This window comes from Medicago sativa, chromosome 6 (genome assembly GCF_051527215.1).
Source record: "Medicago sativa cultivar Bolivia chromosome 6, Bolivia_mono, whole genome shotgun sequence".
In the NCBI taxonomy this organism is placed as follows: domain Eukaryota; kingdom Viridiplantae; phylum Streptophyta; class Magnoliopsida; order Fabales; family Fabaceae; genus Medicago; species Medicago sativa.
In genome coordinates, this window is record NC_140754.1 from 20,297,275 (window position 1) to 20,320,566 (window position 23,292).

General features: G+C 30.9%; 2 protein-coding genes across 3 annotated transcripts; both read right to left on the reverse strand.

The window, feature by feature from the left end:
* Positions 1-5,596: 5,596 nt before the first annotated feature.
* Positions 5,597-8,227, reverse strand: LOC146913564 (uncharacterized). Its single transcript, XM_085716752.1, has 2 exons — positions 7,924-8,227; positions 5,597-6,809 (listed from the first exon to the last, which is right to left on the reverse strand). Exons 1-2 carry the CDS (start codon positions 8,005-8,007, stop codon positions 5,877-5,879), a joined length of 1,017 nt encoding a protein of 338 aa, XP_085572878.1. The 5' UTR covers positions 8,008-8,227; the 3' UTR covers positions 5,597-5,876.
* A 4,531-nt stretch (positions 8,228-12,758) lies between these two features.
* Positions 12,759-14,972, reverse strand: LOC146913565 (uncharacterized). Of its 2 annotated transcripts, none has more exons than XM_085716749.1 (2): positions 14,868-14,972; positions 12,759-13,888 (listed from the first exon to the last, which is right to left on the reverse strand). In XM_085716749.1, the coding sequence occupies exons 1-2, from the start codon at positions 14,934-14,936 to the stop codon at positions 12,845-12,847; spliced, it is 1,113 nt and encodes a 370-aa protein (XP_085572875.1). In that variant the 5' UTR covers positions 14,937-14,972; the 3' UTR covers positions 12,759-12,844. The 2 variants fall into 2 exon arrangements, with proteins under 2 accessions (XP_085572875.1, XP_085572874.1); XM_085716748.1 differs by having other exon boundaries at positions 14,829-14,972.
* Between the last annotated feature and the right edge of the window lie 8,320 nt (positions 14,973-23,292).

Genomic DNA, 23,292 nt, shown 5'->3' on the forward strand with positions numbered 1-23,292 from the left:
ACATACTTAAAAATCATAAAACATCTCCAGATCTCAACAAAATACAATTGTATTCTCCAAATCTCAAATAACAGAATATCTCAACAACTCCAAAATACATAGTCAAAATAAAACAACATGCAAGAACTATCCTAGATCAGAGCCCTAATCTAGACACTTGCATGAAAAAGAGGAACTCCACTCCTCGGCATCAACAAGCAACAACTAAGCATCCTGCACGCTGTCTACCCATCCATACAGAGAGGTAGGCGGTCCACCACAGACCACTGAGGGTTAGCATTACATCATCATAATCCACGAAAAACATTTATCATGAACATTGGAAATGAAAAAATATATTCAAGAATAACAATCCATACATATATTCATAAGTAATCACAACATATGTATATTATCATTCCAAGTTCATCTCCACAAGTGTATCATACACGTATCACATATACATAACCCTCCCTCCTAGAACACTAACATCACATGATCATTATTATCCCCCATCACTTACATTTCAAACTATCACATTATTATCATAGCATAACATACATATTCCACCTCTAATCAAGTCATCAACAAAAGCTCATCATTTATCAACATCAATCAATGAAAACATTACTCACTTCATTACTCATCTAGCATGCTTATTTCAACAAGTACAATTCATCATTTCCAAATTATAAGCAAGCAATCATCATTATCAACGAAATCACCATATCATATGTATGTATATACAGATACAAATCTCACCTCATCATTATTATTAAAATAACCATCATCAATTGATTCACCAAGTGTATAAGCACAAACTATTTAGACATGCAATTAGAGCATAATACAATTATTCACCAACATCCACAAAATTCACCAATGTACATATATATCAATCCACACAATCACAACATTAACCAAATTTCACCATTAAACAAATTCATCAAGTCACATATTCAATTATGTCACAACTCATCAACCATTAAATTCCAAATGTCACAAGTATGTATTCATCAAACACACTTATCATCAACAATCATCATTCACATGCAACAACACGATAACATTTCAATATGCAATGTGCCTATACTCGACACATATATGCATGTGGTACCATAACAACAGTTATTAGATGCCAACCGCAAATCTATGTAAGAGTACACCTCGTCTTACATGTACACCTCCTCTTACAACAACTATGTAAAAGTACACCTCCTTTTACATTTCAACATATGACTCAATATGATATGATGCATGGACATACAACAACGACCCGATAATGCACAACTTCACCACAACAACGACAATGTAAAAGTACACCTCCAATTACATTGACTATCTCAACAACATTGCATTATCAAGTATACATGTCCACACATTCAACAATCATAATTCACATAAGAGTCATCATCACATAAATCATCATCAACTGCACGATATCCCACAACAATTCCACATACTTCTCATAAACCAAGCAAAGTGGAATAATACAACATTTATGATAAACATCATATTCAACCTTCAACAACCATTCATACATCATCTCATCATCTTATTAATCTATTCATAAAGGGTTCATAAGCAATTGGCTCTCAAAAGTCATTTTCTACCAAGTTCGTCTCCAAAAATCACAACATTAACTTAATTGAACATTTAAGTCAAAACCAAGTAAACAAGCTCAATTGCCTATGCCATGTACTTCCACAAGTCACATATATATGCAGTAGAGGTTACATAAGCATTTCATCGGCCAAATACGACGAATTCCAGAAAAACCCAATGTTCGTCTCCCTTTTTCACTTTTCACAAAATTTTCCATTTTCAAAGCAAAACAAGTTCAAACTTGATAAAACCAATCACATCCATTTTTAAAAATCATATAAACAATATACAACTCTAATCCCACTTCAATTTCCGGAGAAAACGAGTTTTTGGAAAAATTGACGTTTGGACCGTTTTTACAAAAGTTAGACGATTTTCACAAATTCAAGTCCAAACCAATTCAAATCATGTTCCAGTAGGATTAAAGGTGTAAACAGATGTTAATTATGTCCAAAGAAACATTTTAGAAGTATTGGATTGGTCCCCCAAAGCTCAAAACAAACAAAACAAAAAAAAATTGTTTTTGGGCAATTTGGCTATTAGCTCAATCTGCGCTATTAGCGAAACAGAAGAAAAACTGCTTCTGGGAAATTTCGCTATTAGCTCAATTTGGGCTATTAGCGAAACTGAAGAAAAACTGCTTCTGGGAAATTTAGCTATTAGCTCAATTTGGGCTATTAGCGCAGTTCTTGAGAAATTCTGCAGTAGTTATGGGTTCCTCATCATTTTCACCCAAAATCCCATTTTTCAAATCCCCAACTCCCAACCCAAGTTCCAGAAAGTGTTTATGGGTCAAAATAGGTTCAATACACTTAAACAAACATGATTCAAACATTAAAAACAACAACATAGCTCATTTCACCAAAATCATAAAATTTTCTCAAAACTCCAACATAGCCACAAATCTCCTCATGAATCCATAAACAACGATTCCTGTCACACCAATTCAATTCCAACAGTTCAACAATCATCAACAGCAACTGATGAACACAAATTCATGCACAATTCAACATCATAACTTCATTTTTCATCAATTTTGCTCAAGAACACAAAGTACCAACAACTATGCATTTAAACATGTTAATTCAAATACTAACATGCAATTATCATATAAATCTTGTTCTTAAACATAACAGCAACAAGTATGCACGAATTTTACAACAATTAGGTTCAATTCATCAATTTCACAAAAATGGGTAAAGAGAAAAAGATGTGAATTATGGTTGAAATCTAACCCTCTTACCTCTAATCACCAAAATTCTCTAACCCAAGCTTCAATTTAGCTCCTAGATGATGAATCCCCTCTTTGCCTTCTAACCCTTGTTGTTGTTCTTCTCTCTAGCCTCTATCTCTTCTCTTCTCCAATGAAATGAAATGTGAAATGTTGTAAAACCTAATTTCACCAACAACTAGAGTTTATATACATGCTCTACTCAATTGGGCTTATCTCTCAAACCTTAATGGGCCTAACCCATTTCTATTCTAACACCCAAAATGTCACTACTCACTTAATGGTAAATTATAACACTAACGGTCACTTAACGGTAATTAAAATAATTACTACACCTTCTCTAGTAACTTGGTAAAATAATACTCTTACTAAGCACTAAAAATAATCCTCATCCACAATTACAAAATTACCCCTGCTCTCAAAATGACCAAAATGCCCCTAAGTCCAAAATGACTAAAATACCCTTCTACACCAAATTCTACAATTCCCAACCAAAAATACACACAGAGGCAAATAATCACATAAGAGCACATATAACACACATAAATAAATAATAAATAAAACTAGCGAAAATCGGGCTGTTACATTAATGGCTCAATATCTTTTGGATATTATTTAGTGGTAAAGAGCATAATGCCTTTTTATTCTTATAACCCATAGATATTTCTTTTGTAAAGTTACTCATCATTATAGTGGAACGGAGGACTGCTTTCTCCCCCATACTAGGTCAATATTGGACTGGACTGGATAAACAAATTTCGTGTGTTCTCTCTCTCTTTCTCTCGTTGTTTTCTACTTTTGCTTGTGTTTACCATACACTTTGTTTTGGTTGCTTGATTATTACTTGCTCCATACATCAAGTATTTTAGTGGTGTGATTTTTTCATCGAATTCAATTTGGTACCTTAATGACTTAAAATGCAAAACAACTAATAGAGTCAGGGACCAATCTTAGAAACGTTTGACAAAGACAACGATCATTTTGAGTTATCAATAGAGTCAGAGACCAATTTAAAAATTTGATACAAAGACAGAGACCAATTTAGTGATTTACTCAAAATATATTCTTGTTTTGAACCGATATATTCTTGACAAATAAAAATTCGTTTAAAATGTTAAGAGCTCTTACATATTCTTTTATACGTACCATTCTGAATTGAAACCCTAGCCATACACTTAAAAAAAAAAAAAAAAAAAACTCAATTATCTACCAATTACATCCTCGGGTCACTATTATAAGCAAAATTTAACATTTTAGGTTCATACAATGAATGATGTATATGATTTTTAATATAGACAACATACATCTTTTATTAAATAAATCTAAAATATCAATTTTTGTTTATAATAGTGATAAGAGAAATGTATTCTTAATTGATTTAAATTTGAATCACTCTTTTGACGGAAGATATATAAATCAGAAAAAGTGATATTCCACAAGTAAACATCTCCAATTTGATTAGTAAAGGGGTCTTTTTATCTCAAAAGCAATGCCTTGAAACAAGGCTTTATCATATTACAAACTTTCCAAGTCAGAAAGGTTAGTTGCATGAAATAAAGACGGAAAAAGAATTAAAGCAAAAGTAAGTATGAAAAAAAGTAAAACAAAAAAGATTGCTTGCATTGCAATATGCCCTTATGACATGAAGCAAAGCATTATCAGTAATGACTTGGTCAGCCAATTGAAAGATAAAGCAACATGGTCAATGAGTGGTATTTGCTAAATATTCTTAAATGTGAAAGATATGTAATTTGTTACACGAAAGGTTCTTCCTTTTATCAAAAAATAAAATAAAAAATAAGAAGCTACTTTGTGATATACACGCATCATATATAGTTCATTCAAAGAACATTTACATTTGAGGTAATAAAGTGATTCTTCTTTTGTAGTTAATGAAATTCATCTAAGATGGAATAATTAGATAGTATTAGTACATGCGTTGAATTCTTATAGCTACAATACTTGGTTAAATTTTGCTTGCCTCTTGATTAGTAAAAATTCATTTCTATTAATTAAGTTGAAAAACTGTGGATTAGTACAAAGAAGGATGCAAAATTTAGTATTGTTTTATAGCTGGAATTGTAATCTGAATGAAACTGCTAATCATTTGTTTTTTTTTATTGTTAGGTTTTTGGAAAATAATGGGCGGATGTTCTATCTTGGTTAGAAATAAGTTGTGTAATGAGAAAATTGTTTTGGTCATGTGGTTAAATTCATAGGTTTGGTTTCTCGAGGAAAGAAAGTTAATGAATACTTTCACGCGATTTCGTTGGCATGCATTTGATCGATTTGGAAGCATCAGAATATTATACGGTGTTTGGTAATCAGGATTGCTTAACTCGTACACCTTATGGTAAAATTTCTAGTTTTGGTCTTAGATTAAGTCCTAAGTTAAAGATTTTTCACATAATTTATATCTATTGAGTAGTCAACCACTCAGATGCTTAGGAGTGACTTTATTTGTAAGGTGAATATTAGGTTTTCTTCTTGATGTAGAGCGATCGTTGTTTTGGTGTTGTTTTTATAATTAATAATTTTGTAATTCTTCGATAGTAGAATCTTTTGTGCTTAAATTGTTAGTTTTTAATATATAATATTTTTTGTCTTTTAAAAAAAATTAAAAACCGTGAAAATCATGAAAATTAGTTTATGTACGAATTATAACTCTTACATGATTTTTAACTTAATATCCTTCCAAAAATTATCAATTTCATATACAATGGGATGAAAATATCACTGTCTATTGTTGGTTCATTTGCAACTCCAAATTCATCAATTTCATATAACATAATTCATTCAAGTACATCACTAAAATTTAATTACACAAATAATTCCACAAAGAGCTATGTGAACAAAGCTATATGCACAAAAATTTCTGATTGAAATTGTCTATGGAAAATATGAAGCTACAAACTCATTGCATATGCTCCATTGAAAAGGATGAGTACAAGAAATTTCAAGATGGTATCAGAGTCTGTCCAAGATTAGTGTCTTCGATCAAGACAGAATCTCTGGTGTGTTTTCCAAGGATCGGTGATCCATACCGGAGCAACAACTATGACTAGCTAGTAATAGATGAAGAAGACGAAATACAATTATTTGAACCTATTGAAACTGATCCATTCCTAAATGATTCAGGGACAAATTGCAAGCCAATGTTTGGTCTGAAAATGTTCGGCATATGGTACCACTGCATTGAACTAGGATCAACGCCATAAGGGTTACACATCTGCATTGAAGATTGAACCATGGAAGGAACATTGTTCAAGCTTTGATTCAATGGAATCATCCATGAAGATGCAGGGTAGCTCTGCAATGGTTTTGACCTATTATGTTCAGATTCGGATAACTTGTTTCCTCGAGTATAACCGTTTGTCACAGAAGATACACATAACGATGATTCTTCATCCCCATTTTCTCTATAATTGTTAGCACTTGCATCAATATTTCTCTTATCGTTTCTAGGATTGAACATCGAATTGTTAGATTCATGGAGAGATGCATTTTCCAGACCAAATTTTATGACAATACCATTATTATTTGAGCACCTAAAAACCGCAGCAGATTCGGTAGAAGAGGCGTTGCTTTCAAAATTTGAGGTTGAAATTCCACCGGAAGCTACAATCATGTGGCGATATTGAGAAGCTATCTGCTTGTTCTTCCGTCTCCCTGCACCGAAAGGAACGTTTCTCATTGTTCCACCGGCAGTCCAATATCTATGACATTTCCGACAAAAATGCCGAGGTTGACTGACATTGTAGTTATTGAAATAACAAAATTTCGTGTCGAAACTGTTGCATCTTGGACATTGAACAATCTTGTCAGGTTTTTTGAGGACTTTGTCTTGATCTGTGCTGCTAGTTTCCATATTATCTTCCACAGTGCTTGTGTAAACTTTTGATTCATTTTCTTCATTAGAAGAATTCTTTGATTTCTCAATGTTTTGAATATGAGGCATTTCATTTCCTTTGTGCTTTGAGTTACTGCAAGAATTCTATATATTATAAATCATAATTAGTGATAAGTTATCCAGAATAAAGTTTGGCAACAAACTTTGGAATATTCAAAAAACAAAATCATGGAACATATGCAATTAATCATCATGCATGTTATGTTCGATTTTCACATAAAAAAATAAAAAAAAAATAACTATAAAATAAATTCCTTATGGTACAAACCATTAGAACTATAATTCATGATGATTTTGGTGGAATGACCACGTGTCACCGTGTTTACGATTATTGGTTTTGTCACCTAAAAAAACTTAGTTGATGTTTGTTTTCTATTCATGTGTCATTAATCTTTGATATATTATATTATATACATATTTTAGAGTTTCAACAAAATTATGATGGTGTGGTGCCTTATATATTATATTATATACATATTTTAGAGTTTCAACAAAATTATGATGGTGTCGTGCCTTTCACCATTCAAGACAAATTATACTATTTATAAAGAAAAATCTATTTGCAATTGATTAAGCATTAATTGAACTGAATATGTATTTTTTTAGCAACTGAATATATACTTAAAATCAAAAGAATTAAGAAATTTTTAAGAGGCTTGAATTTTATGATTGCCTTGAAAAAAACAAGAGCACCAAGCAATTGTATGATTTAATACATACTTCAATCAAAATGAAACAACTTTCATGTTAAACTTCTTTCAGATACAACCCAATTTCACAAAAATAGATTCGTATAAAAAATGTAATAAATCCTATTTGATATTAGAAGAAACAAAGCTACCCTTTGAAGAAAAGAACCAAATATATTGTCTATATTTTCCTATATAAAATCAACTACTTGCAGAAGCTTCACAAACCTTAGTCTCAATTTATTAAATTCATTTATGTATGTATTTGACATAAACATAAATTCTCAACTATAAGTTTAAAAAAAAAATGTTAGAATTCATTCTTAATTTTATTACCAAATAAATATGTTAAAAAATAAAATCATTTAGCATTAATACTCTTCAAATTTTAAAGGTTTTAAAGCTTATAAAATATTCTAACAACATGACAAACAAACTAATTAAATCATAACTTTCTAAATTAACATGAAAAATGGTTATTGAGTGTGATATAAGATATGATAACTTACCATGGTTGAAGAGTTGGCCTGAATCTTCTTTCCAAAGAGCATGATACTAAAATCTTTAACACACATGTCACCTTCACCATTCATTTTTGTGATGTTGTTTATTGTTGTTGTTGAAGTCTATGATGTTTTAAACAGCTCAAAAACACACCAAAGGAGAAGGAAAAATTAATGAGATATAGAAAGAGAAAAGGAGAAAGTGTTTGGTAAAAAAAAGTGAAAAGCTTTTAAGTTTGCATTAAAAGCTAAAATCACACCAAAAAAAAGACTTTGAAAATTAAAAGTCACCCTGCAAAAAGTGCAAAAGAACAGAAACACAGACAAAGTACTTCTACTATCCTTTAATTAATGCTTTTTTTTATCCTTTGTTTTTTTCACCTCTTTTCTTTTTAGGCTAAAATATGGCATTGGTCCCTGCAAATATGGCCAGTTTTGGTTTTAGTTCCTGCAATTTTTTTTTATAGTTTTTGGTCCCTGCAAATATGCTCAGTTTTGGTTTTAGTCCCTGTAAATTTTTTTTATAGTTTTTGGTCCTTGCAAAATTGTTTTTTTTGGAAATGGTCCCAGCAAAATTGTTTTTTTTTTGAAATGGTCCCTGGCATCCACGTGGGGACAGGGACCATTTCCAAAAAAAAAAACAATTTTGCAGGGACTAAAACCAAAACTGGGCATATTTGCAGGGACCAAAAACTATAAAAAAAAAAATTGCAGGGACTAAAATCAAAACTGGCCATATTTGCAGGGACCAAAAACTAAAAAAAAATTGCAGGGACTAAAACCAAAACTTGGCATATGTGTAGGGACCAATGCCATATTTTAGCCTTCTTTTTACTTTATCTTTAGACGTGATGACTCAATTTTGTTTATAAAAGATTTTAAGTTCAAATTTTAAAATACAACATTTTTAAAATTCATTGAAGAAATTTCCTAAAGCAAATATTCAATCATATCATAGTTGCTAATGGGATTAATATTTAAAAATCCATGAGATTAGAAGGAAAGAATATTTATAATTTATAATTTAATCAAGAAATCATAAATTATTCAAACGTAAAGCTTTTCTCTCTCCAATAAGTTGGTCTTAGTTATCTTTCTCTAAGATTTCTCTTTAATTTTTTTTCTTCTTCATTTTAGAGGTGGTTTTGAGTAAAATTTGATTCAAAATCACCTCCTTCGTCTTTAGTCCTTTATGTCAATTTAAATAAGTGATTTTTAAATATAAATTTAGGTTTTTTCTTTGCGATTTCATCGTTTGAATATGACGTTGTATATTCATCGTCTTACGCGACATTGTTTAATTTTTCGTCTTGTTAGGGTGTTCATTTGGTTTCTATTGAAAGATCAGTTATTCAATCAATGATTTGGACGTCAACGTTTTAGATCCAAAATGATGATATTCCAATCACTTTAATTTTATTATATAATTTGTACAAGTCTTTCTATTGTAATAACATTTTTTGAAAGCAACCATGATAATAACCTAGTAGTAGAAAGAAAAATAAATATAGAGCGCCGATATTTACAGCGACACAATTTATCAAGAATTGCTCACGAATAAGTAATTAACCAATCAAATCTTTTTTTTCCTTCGAAAAACCCAATAGGTAAAGGGGAAGGGTTTCAAGCCTTCAGCTACTCCTTCCGTCCCTATATCTAAACACCCATTTGATTTTATTTTTGTCCCTGAATGTAAACTCCTTTTCAAATTACTATATGCATTTATTACTTTTTTCCTAAACATGCCCCTAATTAATACTATTAATTTGTCTTAAAATATGAATAATCAAATTTATTACATATACAAACAAAGGACAATTTGGTAATATTAATACACAAAACAGACACATTAATTACACTGACAACTTTTCTTAAGAAATGTGAAAAAAACAAAGGGGTTTACATTAAGGGACGGAGGGAGTACTTTGAACACTAGTGATGTTGCCGCGATCGGTAAATTCGTGATGCCAAGCATTATCCTTAAATATATACTCCATATGATCACATTTATAAGAAAAAACAACTTTTTAGAGTACATTGAATAACTAATGTATCTAACATATAAATGTGACCGGATACATTACTTATTCAATGAACCTAAAAAATTATTTTTTGCTTATAAATGTGACCGGAGGGAGTATTTGCTATTACAGTAGGTGTGTTAAAATTAGAGGAGTGTTATTTGAACAACCATTTGGTTGACAACTTTTGGTATAACCACAATTTACAAAGAAAAAGTTGATATTTGCACAAAAACCAAAGCAACAGAGAGATAAAGTAAAAAGTAATGTGAGTATGAGAGAGAAAATTATCACAAAATTTATCACAAAATAGATACTCAAATATCATTTTTCTTGAAATTATGATGATCAATTTTACAAAATAAAACTCTTCAAAGATTATCGTAAAAAAATTACGGTGGAGCTTCGTGATTCAGGCCAATACCAAACACAACTTTAAAATTGGTCCAAGAATGAAGAGAGAGAAAACAGCTGGGGTGGTGACAGGTGGCAGATGAGTCATCAAATGAATGAATTAGAGCCAAGAAATGTAGTAGCGGCCAAAGATACTGTCAAAAGATACTGTAGTGGCTAAGAATGGTAATGATGATGTGAGAAAGAGAAAGGGGACCCACCGAAAGGAACAATGGGCCAAAAAGTGATTCTGACTTTGATTAGATTTGCTTTTCACGCTATTTTCAATGTATTTCAATGAGGTGATAAGCTTTCAATAAATGTTTGGTCAAAAAAAAAAAAGCTTTCAATAAATGCCCTTCATAATTTCATTTCCACAATGAAAAATTAAAGGAAAAGGCTAACAAATGCCCTGCTGTTTAAGCATCTAAAAGTAGCAATTTTTGTATTGGAAATTGTACGGTTATGACTTTAAAAAGTGTTTGATTTATATTTTCAAGATATAGTTTCTTTTTTTGGGTTCATTCAACAATGTCCTTAGGACACTTGTTAGCAAGACCCAAAATTAAAATAGATCTTTATTACTCCCTTCATTCAACTCTATTTATTACTCCTTTCATAATGTAATTTTTTTTGGTGTCGGGGTTCGAACCCTGAACCATGCATTATGCATTGTCCTTACGAACTGATAGACATGACAATGGGGCGGGATGGAGACGGGTTTTCCCTTCCCCGTCCCCATACTTAATTCTCATAAAATTACTTGTTACCCTACCCATATCCAACGGGGATGAGAAATTGTATCTCATCTCCGTCCCCGACGGGTTTGGGTATACCCGCCGCATCCCCGTCCCCGCATTACATAATTTTTTTAAATAAAAAATAGACGTTTTTTTGCATCCCCAAGAGCAACGTTGTAATACATCATCCAACAATACGCTCACGTTAACATTTGTTAGACGAAATGATTTAGTTGATCCTTCAAATATCGATGGTAGTTTTATTAACATCACAATTATCAAACAAAATAACATGACATATCAACATAAAGTAATTTCTTATATTTGGGACGAGTTTGTGTATGGGTTCGAGGTGGATACCTATATACCCGTCACCCGTCCTAAACCCGTGTTTTGAAATCAGGGAAAACCCATATCCATACCCAAACCCAGTCAAACGGGGAAAACCCGTCAAATTGGATTTGGTTCGGGTGGTTAACCGCAGGTATGGGTTTTATTGCCGTGCCTACGAACTGAGCTAAGTTCACGGAGACTTCATAATGTAATTTGATCTAATTTTTTTAATTAGATAAATCAACATTTGTTTATTTTTTAGATAAATCAACCTTTGTTGATCTAATTTCTCACATAAATAGGATTGGAGGAAGTATTTGTTATCGTAGAAGCATGAGTATTTTTTGTTTCACCAACCGTTGGTCAATATTTTTAAAAAAAATACGTTTATTCATTTGATAAGGAGTTATAACCCAAAGAGGTAGGTTCAACTATTGTTAGTTGTGAGAATTTCTTTGCTAAATAATTGTATATACATATGTAAATGTTTCTTTAAGTTTTTAGATATGTCATGAACTTGGTCAATCCTCGAAATTCAACTCGTTTCAAGCAATTTTGGTTTCACTTTGTAAGTTCAAATCATTCATTCAAATGTGCATAGTTAATTTTTGACACGTTGATTGCTCTTGAAGAAAGTTTATTTTTATTTTATATGCATACAACTCACATTTATATAAATGTAGTTAAACATAAATTGTTATACTTTGTGTTCCTATCCTGTGAACTTAACCTAAGTTGATAGGACATCACATAATATGTGCAGAGTTAGAGTTCAAATCTCTAACATCTCATTTGTTCACTTTAAAAGGTGATTTCATAATCACTTGACTACTTTGTAAAACAAATAAAAAAATGGCTATACTTTCATTGTTTGCTATACTTTTGCCAATTTGGATAATTTACCCATAAAAAGAGTTAGACGTATGAGGAACTAAAGTAGAACTTAGTTTGTGGGTATCATTTACATATTTTCTCATTTGAATAATTTTGATTGCTTGATGGTAAATTATCCACAATCCTTCTACCTCTAGGCCTCACCTTACTTTCACTTCACTTTTAGCTAAAATTAATTTTACAAAATTTATAATTCAAAATCAACTTTTGTTACCACGAAATCAAACACAATACAAATATTTTGCCTTCTTTACCATGCATGCTTTTGGAGATAGAAAATTCCGATTTCAAATAATGTTATATGTTAGATACCTAATGTAGTTTATATAGCACGTTTTGAGGTTTCATTTGTATCAATGTTGAGAGTCTCACGTTAAATATATTTACAAGGGAATGTATCACTCACCTTATAATTCACTTCTATAGAGTTTAGTTCAAATTTTCATATGATATCAGAATCTATCCAAAATCTGCTTCGTTAATTGTAACGGTCCTTTGTACAAATGCTCACATATCTTACTTATCTTTATCACATAAAACAGAATCTCATGTGTGTTTTCCAAGGATTGGTGTGCCATTACCTGAGATACAACTATTACTAGTAGTAGATGAAGAAGGTGAAATGCAGCCATTTGGACCTATGGACACATTTCCATTTCCACTACCATACAAAGGTGTTCCATTCCTGTTTGATGCAGGAACAAATTGCAAGCCAATGTTTGGTGTGAAAATGTTTGTAACCTCAACCCTCGGCGCGTGACACCACTGCATTGAAGTAGGATCAATGCCATAAGGGTTACACATCTGCATTGATGATTGAACCATAGAAGTAACATTGTTCCAACTTTGATTCATTGGAATTATCCATGAAGGTGCAGGGTAGCTCTGCATAGGTTTAGACCTATTCTGTTCGGATTCGAATAACTCGTTTCCTCGAGTATGACCGTTTGTCACAGACGATACACATAACGATGATTCTTCCTCTCCATTTTCTCTACAATTGTTACCACTTGCATCAACATTTCTCTTGTGGTTCATAAGATTAAGCATTGAACCTTTGGATTCATCGAGAGAGGCATTTTCCCGACCAAATTTTAGGACAATACCATTATCATTTGAACACCTAAAAACCGCAGCAGATTCAACATTTGAGCCATGTTGGTACCTAGAAGAGTCGTTGGTTTCTAAACTGGCGGTCGGAATTCCATCGGACACTACAATCATGTGGCGATATTGAGAAGCTATGTGTTTGTTCTTCCGTCTCCCTGCACCGACAGCAACATTTCTCATTGTTCCACCGTTGGTCCAATATCTGTGACAACTCCGACAGAAATGCCGAGGTTGATTGACATTGTAGTTGTTGAAATAACAAAATTTTGTGTCGAAACTTTTGCATCTCGGACATTGAACAATCTTGTCTGGTTTCTTTAGGACTTTGTCTTGATCTGTGCTGCTAGTTTCCATACTATCTTCCACAGTGCTTGTGTTCACTTTTGATTCATTTTCTTCATTAGAAGAATTCTTTGATTTCTCAATGTTTTGAGTATGAGGCATATCATTTCCTTTATGCTTGGAGTTACTGCAAGAAATCTGTAAAATAAAAACTATATAATCAGTGACAAGTCATGAAGAATAAAGTTTGGCAACAAATTTGACAATAAACAAGAAACAAAATCAAAGTTATATTCATTTTTCACATAAAAAACCATAAAATTCGATGTGGTACATAACATAAGAACTTTCATTTCGTATGTTTAGATTGACGATGAGTTTGACATAATCACGTGTCACTGTAATTTAGAAAAATCTACTCTTTCGAGCTTCAACAAACATGTCACCGTGATTTTGTCAAACTCAGCGCTGGTAATTCCATAAACCAGGGGCTATCTCCTATGTTACTAAAACTAATCTGCCACAATTTCAGTTTATTTCACATTCATTCAACCAATCATGTTATATTTATGAAAAACAAATCTATTTGTAATTGATTAAACATTGAACTTTCTTAAGATTTGATTAATACTCCAACCAAAATTAAACAAATTTAATGATAAATTTCTTTCAAAAGTACAACTCAATTTCACAAAAAATAAATAAGTATCATTAAAAATGCAACAGATCCAATTTTCTTATAAAAAATCAACTACTTGCACAAGACAGCTCAACAACACCTTAGACTCAATTTCTTAAATTCACCTATATATGTATGTATTGACATAAACATAAATTCTCAACTATAATTTTACCAAAACAAAAAAAAAAACTTTTTTTTTATTAAAATTCATACAATTAAGACCAGCCATTGTTTACATGAATCAGATCCATATTCTTGAGTTTTTTTTATCAATATATTAAAAAAGAAACCATATAGATCAAATACTCTTAAAAATTTAAATGTTTCAAAGATTGGAAAATATTATACCAACCCAATACAACAAAAATAAAAAATATTTAAATTTTTTCAAATAAAAAAACAACATAAACAATGGTTATTGGGTATATGATATAATATGATAAAATGAGTATTTACCATGGTTGTAGAATTGGCCTGAATCTGAGAAGAACTCACCGGAATCTTCTTACCAAAGAGCATGAAACTAGAAGAATCTTTAACAAACATGTCACCTTCACCATTCATTTTTGTGATATTGTTGTTATTGTTGAAATCTATGATGTTTAAGAAGCTTCAACACACGTAGATATAGATAGAAATAGAAGAAAGAAAATAATGAATGAGATATAGAAAGAGAAAAGTGTTTGGTAAAAAAAGTGAAAAGCTTTTAATTTGACAGAACTTTTCAAAGGGAAAAAGTTTGCTTTAAAACAACCCTACAGACTTTTCAAAATTAAAAGTCACCCTGCAAAAAGTACAAAAGAACATGAGCCACATCATTGATAGACAAAGTACTACTACCATCCTTTTATGCCTTTTTTTTCTCTTTGTTCTTTTTTCATTTCTTTTTTTCTTTTTCTTTTTACACTTTTACTTTAAAATATTTTTATGGAAAATGGGATGTGACCTTTTTTGGTTAATTGAGGTTTTGAGTGCAAAGGAGAAAATACAACTATGTTAAAACTTTTGGGAAAGAGTTGTGTTATTTGAACATCCATATATGTGACAACTTTTGTGACAACCAAAATTTTACAAAGAAAATGAGGTAGTGATACAAAAATCAAAGCAATAGAAAGATAAAGTAAAAAGATAATGTCAGTATGAGAGAGAAAGTTGTCACAAAAGTTGTAAAAAATGGTTGTTCAAATATCATTTCTATTTGGGAAATAGTTTGAGGTCAATATTTAATATTCTAAAAAAATTATAATTGTAAAATATCAATTTTTTTTTTTACATTAATTATAATGTGTTTTTTGAAAGATTAATTATAATGTTCTTAAGTTAGGAATGTTAAGAATGAATTTTAAAACTAAGTGAATAATATCAAAAATACTTTTTATAGTGGATTTTTTTTTTGTGGTGGCCGGGATTTGAACCCCGGACCTTGCATATTTTATTCACTGTCTCTACCAACTTAGCTAAGCTCACCAGGACTTTTATAGTGGATTAATAGAAGGAGACAAATTTGATTAACATTTTCTACTTTAATAAAATTTTAAAATATTGAACCATTTTTTAAAAGATATTAATAAAATACATGCTAAGTTAATACAGTCTTATAATATTCATGTTAATTGATATTTACTTAAAATTTTGTATATGTTCTCTATCACTTTATAGAAGTGTGATATATGATTTATATTAAAAAGTCACGGCTAAGCAAGAACTTATAAAAAGAAATTTATCTTAAAAATATAAGTTTGATATTTATTAGAGTATAACATTTTCTCCTCTCAAGAAAAGTGTAACATTTTCTATAAAAAAAAAATTACATTTTTTTATTCTTCAAACAATGTCCTCATAGCATTGTTACCATTTTTCTAAGAAAAGAATATTTCTTACCTTTTCAATTTATCAAAGAAAAAGGTTCCCTTTAACCACCTCTCTCAACAAAAAAAAGTTTCCTATAACCAAAGAAAAGAAAAGTGTTTTCTTTTTCTTTTTATAATCTTTTTTCATGAAAGTATCACGCGGATGAAATTAAAACATTGGACCGTGCACAATTGAATAAAATGCCTTCCCTTATCACCTTACTCTTTTTAATTGCCCGCTTTTTTTTAATAAAGGATCTTTTTAATTGCTTTTGAATATGAGCAATTGATTATGAGCAAAAACTAAATATTGATTATACTATGTCTCTATTCTTGGTTGATTAGCCCTAGTTCAAGTTAAAGTTCAAGTGACACTAACGTGGGAAGTGAAACCTATTTATCATTTGTTAATTTATTTTATATATCATATGTAACTTCAATTTCACAGCATTGACATCATAAAGGAAAGATTTCACCCATCATAAATTATAATTTACGTAATCAACAATTGATTGATTGATAAAAAAAAAATTAAGCACTTGTGTGGTTACATGTACAATTTTTGGTTCATATGATTAAGAGGAAGGAATCCATTTTTATATTTTATAGGTTGTTCAACAAAAATTAATCATTGTTATACGACGATAAGAACACCTAAGAGTGCTAGATAAGATGACATATATCTCTTATAGCTTAACTAAAATCTTGTATTCGAATATAGTATTGATCATACAACAACGTTAAAACTCTTAGTAAAATTTGCCGTTCATTTAAATCTTACAATATTTGATGTATTAGTCTCCATGGTTATGTATAGAAATATCATATTTTAAAAAAAAAAAAAAACAAGGGTAAAAGTGAATAACATATCAATATCATGATCATGATAAAATACAATGGCAAATGTTAACATGTGCCCCAAGGGTATATGTTAAGGAATTTAAAATAGAAATAATTATCTTAAAAGTTGTGCATTCAACTTTATTCAACTTTTTAAAGTCAAAGTTTTGTTCTTTTCTATGAAATATTTCTAGTTTTGGATTCGTTAACTTGTGCCCTAAGGACACAAGATAACAAGACCCAAATACAATTTACTAAATTTTCAAGGGTGAAGGAGGAGTATGGTGTTCAAATTACAATTGAGGCTTGAAAAGAGGAGAGTTGGGGTGGTGACAGGTGGCAAATGAGTCATCCAATGAGTGAATGAGAACCAAGAGATGTAGTGGCTAAGAATGGTTATGATGACATGAGAAAGAGAAAAATGGACCCACCAAAATGAAAAAAGGGCCAAAAAAGTGATACCGACTACAACTTCAATTAGATTCGCTTTTTATGCCGCTTTCAATGTCTTTGACAGATTCCAGTTTAATTCGGAGTACAATGGGTCATTTTAAAAACACTTTTTCTCTTAAATTTTGGTGTTATTTTTCTTTTTTGTTAAATAGCTTTTGATAAAACTTTTGTAATTTTTCACCGAATAATAGTTTTCTAGAAAATTCTCGTCGAAAATTAAATGATGTGGTAGATACATGACGAAAAATTGCGTATCTATAATGTTAGGAGTTGAAGTTTTAAACTAATTTTTTTTAGTTTAGATGGGTGAAATTGTGAACCACTAAACTATACCAAAAAAAAAAAATCATTGAATATATGTTGTATAATCAGAATTTTTTTTTTCCGACCCTATTGTGAAAAAGAATTCCAGCTCTGACCCCCTATGAGAAACATATACACAAATGACCCTCTTTCTGTTGTTTTTTATTTTTTTTACTGCCAGAATACGCCACGTGTCGCTCCCTGATTTGCTGGATTTTTTTATTAATTAATGATTACCGCCAGATGGAATGGCGGGAATGAATTTTTCGCGTCAGTCAAACAGCCAATGCTAGCGCGCCACGTGTCCAAGCGTTACTTAAAATTGGGAAAAAATTTGATAAGCTTCTGGTGGGAATTAATGATTACCGCCAGATGGAATGGCGGGAATGACTTTTTCGCGTCAGTCAAACAGCCAATGCTAGCGCGCCACGTGTCCAAGCGTTACTTAAAATTGGGAAAAAAAAAATTTGATAAGCTCCTGGTGGGAAGGAGTCGAACCCAGCACTTCGGCTGGTGGGAAGGAATCGAACCCGTCACTTCGGACTCACATGCAATCAGCTTTACCATTGAGCTGTCATGAACAAGTTGATATTTTATCAATCTAACATATATTAATATTATGGTAAAAAGATATTATACTATTGGTAAAAAGATAAACATAATTGGTTTTTTATTTGAAAAAATCTTAATGTATAGTAACACATGTACATAAAAAATAAATGACAAATATAATTTTCCCTAAAAAAATGATTTAAAAATCAGTGTTTCTAAAAAATAGAAAACAAAGATAAAATAATTTAAAAAATAAAATAAAATATTAAGAATCTGATTGTGTCGTTTCTATGTTTTATACTTAATATTTTATTTTCATTGTATTTTATTTTAATTTTCAATTTGTTTTACAAGCATTCAAATTTTTATTTGAATTTTCATCATATCAGTTTTTCCCAAAAAAATTATAATTAGTTGAAATTATAAATTTTATATATACTATTGATTTTAAAATATTATACCATTCGGTTTAACATAAGTTAATTATTTAAAATAAATTAATTTTGTCATTTTATTAGGGAAAATTAATTTAGTCATTTATTTTTTACGTACGTGTGTTACTATACATTAAGATTACTTTCAAATAAAAAATCAATTATTTATATCTTTTTACCAATAGTATAACATTAACCCATTTATGATAGTTCACGTGGGATAAAAAATCTTACCTTACATTATACTCCCTCTGGTCACTATTATAAGCAAAAATTAACTTTTTAAGTTCATTCAATAAATGATGTATGTGGTCCATATATAGACCACATACATCATTTATTGAATGAACCTAAAAAGTGAACTTTTGCTTATAATAGTGACCGGAGGGAGTATACTATTGATGTGAAACTGTATGTAATATTAATATTAATATATGTTAGATTGATAAAATATCAACTTGTAATATCAACTTGTTCATGACAGCTCAATGGTAAAGCTGATTGCATGTTAATAAAGCTGATTGCATGTGAGTGCGAAGTGCCGGGTTCGATTCCCCTTCCCACCAGGAGCATAAATTTTTTCCCAATTTTAAGTAACGCTTGGACACGTGGCGCGCTAGCATTGGCTGTTTGACTGACGCAAAAAAGTCATTCCCGCCATTCCATCTGGCGGTAATCATTAATTAATAAAAAAAATAAAGCAAATCAGGGAGCGACACGTGGCGTATTCTGGCAGTAAAAAAATAGAAAGAGGGTCATTTGTGTATATGTTTCTCATAGGGGGTCAGAGCTGGAATTCTTTTTCATTATAGGGTTGGAAAAAAAAATTCGTATAATCACTTTCATTCTCTTAAATATAAAATAGTATTGTTTACAAATTTTTTATCAACCGATAAAAATATCAAAATTGTTAGATCAGACGCTTTGTAATCGTTATTCGAAACTTTACCTTCTCTACTTATGTGTATCAATGACAATTACCATTACGTCAAAAAAACAAGAGTTCATCGTCAAATTGGTCATTGTCTTTGTAACCATTCTCAAATTAGTCTTCGATTATGTCAAACCAGTTTCTATTTTTGTCAAAAGTTTTTCAATTAGGATCCTCGTCATGTGACAAAAACATAGAAACGAAGACCTAATTAAAAATCTTTTGAAAAAGATAGAGATTAGTTTGAAATATTAATAGAGTCTAAAACTATTTTAAAAATGACTTATAAAACATACATCAATTTAGTGATTTATTCGTATAAACAATAGTGTTTTGCATTGAATATGTCAAACTAAGAATGGCTACGTCTTTCTCCATCCAAAACTTGCCAAACAATCACGTCACTTGAACCGCAAAGAGATTCTAAATTAGTCATTGTTATGAACTTTTTCAGAATAATTCCTTTTACACGCAATTTGTTTGTGTTCGGTTGTTCGGCAAGTGGTGTTCTTACTGTCATTGATGTTTCTGGTTAGTATATTTGTTCATGAAGTTTCATTCTTACTTGCTAACTAGTTTTTGACTTTTTGTACATGTATACCATTAAGATCCCTATTTGCATCGCAACTTGCAAATTAAAATTTCACGATTCCATTATTTTTCGTTAGAATGATATAGGTACCAAAATTCTACCACCGTTTAATCGTGATTAATCTTAGTTGGAGAATATGTGTGTGGAACACACGAGATAATTTTCTTCTTATAATCAAATTTTCTCTTTCCACAAAAATTGGAAAACAAATCTCTTGATTAACGGAAGATGTAATAATTTCAATAACATAATTCAATAACGTAAAACAACATGTTAAAAGACACAAAATATCATGAATGAGCCAAACTTAAATCTTCATTTGATCTATCCATGCAAGCTCTAATTTCTTCGTAGGCCTTGAATCAAATCAAACTTTCATGAATATCAGAGAAGATTTTACTAAGAAAGTGTCTAACTTAGTCGCTCCTTTGGTACTATGTTGACCAAATATAGAGAACATAGTTCTCACATTGTCATCATTCCGGTGTTTTATCTGGGTGAGCCGAACACGTCCATTTGAGTGGAACGATAAACAACAATACTCAACACTATCCATCCCTTTTGTGTTTCTTTAATTGATACAACCGTTAATTTGGTCTAACTAATCCTTCAAGCCAAAAAGTGTGACATAAATGTGGACCCTAAGCATATTAGATTTTCCCTCATTGTAGTAAACTACAACTAGATTGGTGTGTACATCTACTTGATAAGTGTTCATCGTTTTGTGGTGTGGTTTTCAAATTAACCAAACAAGCCAGTTTATACAAGTTTTTGTGCGTTGTGGACCATAGAAAAATCTTGTACTCGACTAGTTCATATTATGTAATCCAAAATGTTCCAAACTCTACAAAGCACATGTTTTTAACACAGTGTGAAAACAATTATAATTATATAAGCCGAAATAATTCAGGAACAATTTCAGATTATTTAATCTGAATCATTCCAAAATTTGGACAGTTGTTTGTTCAACAAGTCTACCTGATCTCATGCATGTTCCATGTGTTTTGACTGACCAACAATTTCAGCCATGTGTTTCAGACTTCCCTTGACTGTCGTTACAATTTATGTTTACATTTTTCCAATAAATAACCATTCACTCTTCACAATTTTTAATTCTAGGTCACATTATATCATTTTCTTTCTTACTTTTCTTTTGAGTCATTTATGATGTTAATGTTTCACTATTGGTCTTTCATGCAAAGTTGTGTCGAAAGGTGGCGGTCCACTCCTCAAATTTGCAACACAGATCCATTTGGATTTGCAACACGTCTAGTTTTGTGAGCTAATCACATTCACCTTCTTCCACTTTTCCTTCTTCTCCCTCCATCTTCTTGCACCACAAATTTAGCTTTAAATGTCTAATTTTTGTTGTTGCAATAAGCATTATGTTAATGTAAATATATTATGATTTTTTTATCAAATAATAAAACATGTTGAATTTTTGCGAATTTATAATATGTCTCTTTAAATTTTGTCATTTTAATAATTTATGTCATTGTTCTTTCAAAAAAAAAAAATTATGTCATTGTAATGAAAAAACTGATTAAACACAGTTCAGATTGTATAATTTAAAATCTATCTAATTTATTTTAGATTATAAATTCCAAACGAGGTAAAATGATGAATTTGAAGAGTGTGCGAGAAGTGAGTATGGTGGGAAAAGAATTTCACATTGATTTATCTTAACATTTTCTTATGCAGCCGTGGTCCACAAAGTATTTATGGGCTTTTAAGATCCATTTGCCAGACAATGAATCCCCATACTAGATTATTTGTAAATTTTCTCTTTAGACCCCATAATACACATTTAGTAGTTATCTACCTGATGTATGTTCTTTTCGGCAGTTATCCTCCCAACTTATGTTTGACAAGTAAAAACGTACATCTGGTAGATAACTACTTGATGTGTATTTATAGGTTTTAGAGATATTAGAAGGGGCTAAAGAGAAACATACGATTATTTGCATGTTTGTTTCCACGTTTGAGGGAGGTGAACGCTCAAAGGAGTTGAGTTTTACAAACCTTCAAACTATTGAGTCAGTACCAGAAGGACTGTCCTTGTGAACTTAGCTCAGTTGGTAGGGACAATGCATAATATATGCAAGGTCTGGGGTTCAAACCCCGGTCACCACCACAAAAAAAAAAAGTACCAGAAGGACTAGATTTCCACTCCTGATTTACAAGAGTTTCAAAGAATTTTTCTATACTCTTGGTAGGAGAATTCAGAAGGGATTAATGTTTTCCATTGACATCACCGGCATCTTGCCGATTCTTTGATGTTGGGTGACTTGTTTAATAGTACCTTAATGCATTTCATGATGAAGAACTTTTGGATATTCCTTTTTCAAATCACTTCTTCAACCAAATCTTGGTGCTGTCTTGCAAAACAGGAACTTGCAACATTGAGTTAGTTAGTTGCACTAACTTGCACCGATGTTAGTTAGTTAGTTAGGATATTTTGCTATGAAGCCAAGATACAATAGGTGCTACTGGTATAATTATTGATATAGTTATATATTAATAAAAAGTAACCAATGCATGTATATTTTTTTTAGATGCAACATTTCATCTATTTGCAACCTGTATGGAAACAATGAATAATCAACCTTCCATTTCTTCTTCCTATGCTCTTACCACAATGTAAGCTAGTCATTCAAGTTGCACTGATCAATATTCTTAATGTACTTTCTAAGTTCAATGAGAAGGGATATTATTTGTGAAATGCATATTGCTACAGAATTTGCTATGTGCTAACTATCTAGTTTTGAATTTCATTCAAGCAATCTCAATTCACATAGCAATTTTCAGCACATAAGGAAAATGCATATGATATACTAATTTATTTATTTTTAATGTTTTTAACTAAAAATTCACATGCAAGCAAATAGAAAATAGAAAGAATGTTTTCAGACTGCTCAAATATAATCTATTAGGAGAGGACAAGAAAAAAATTAAATTAAAATCC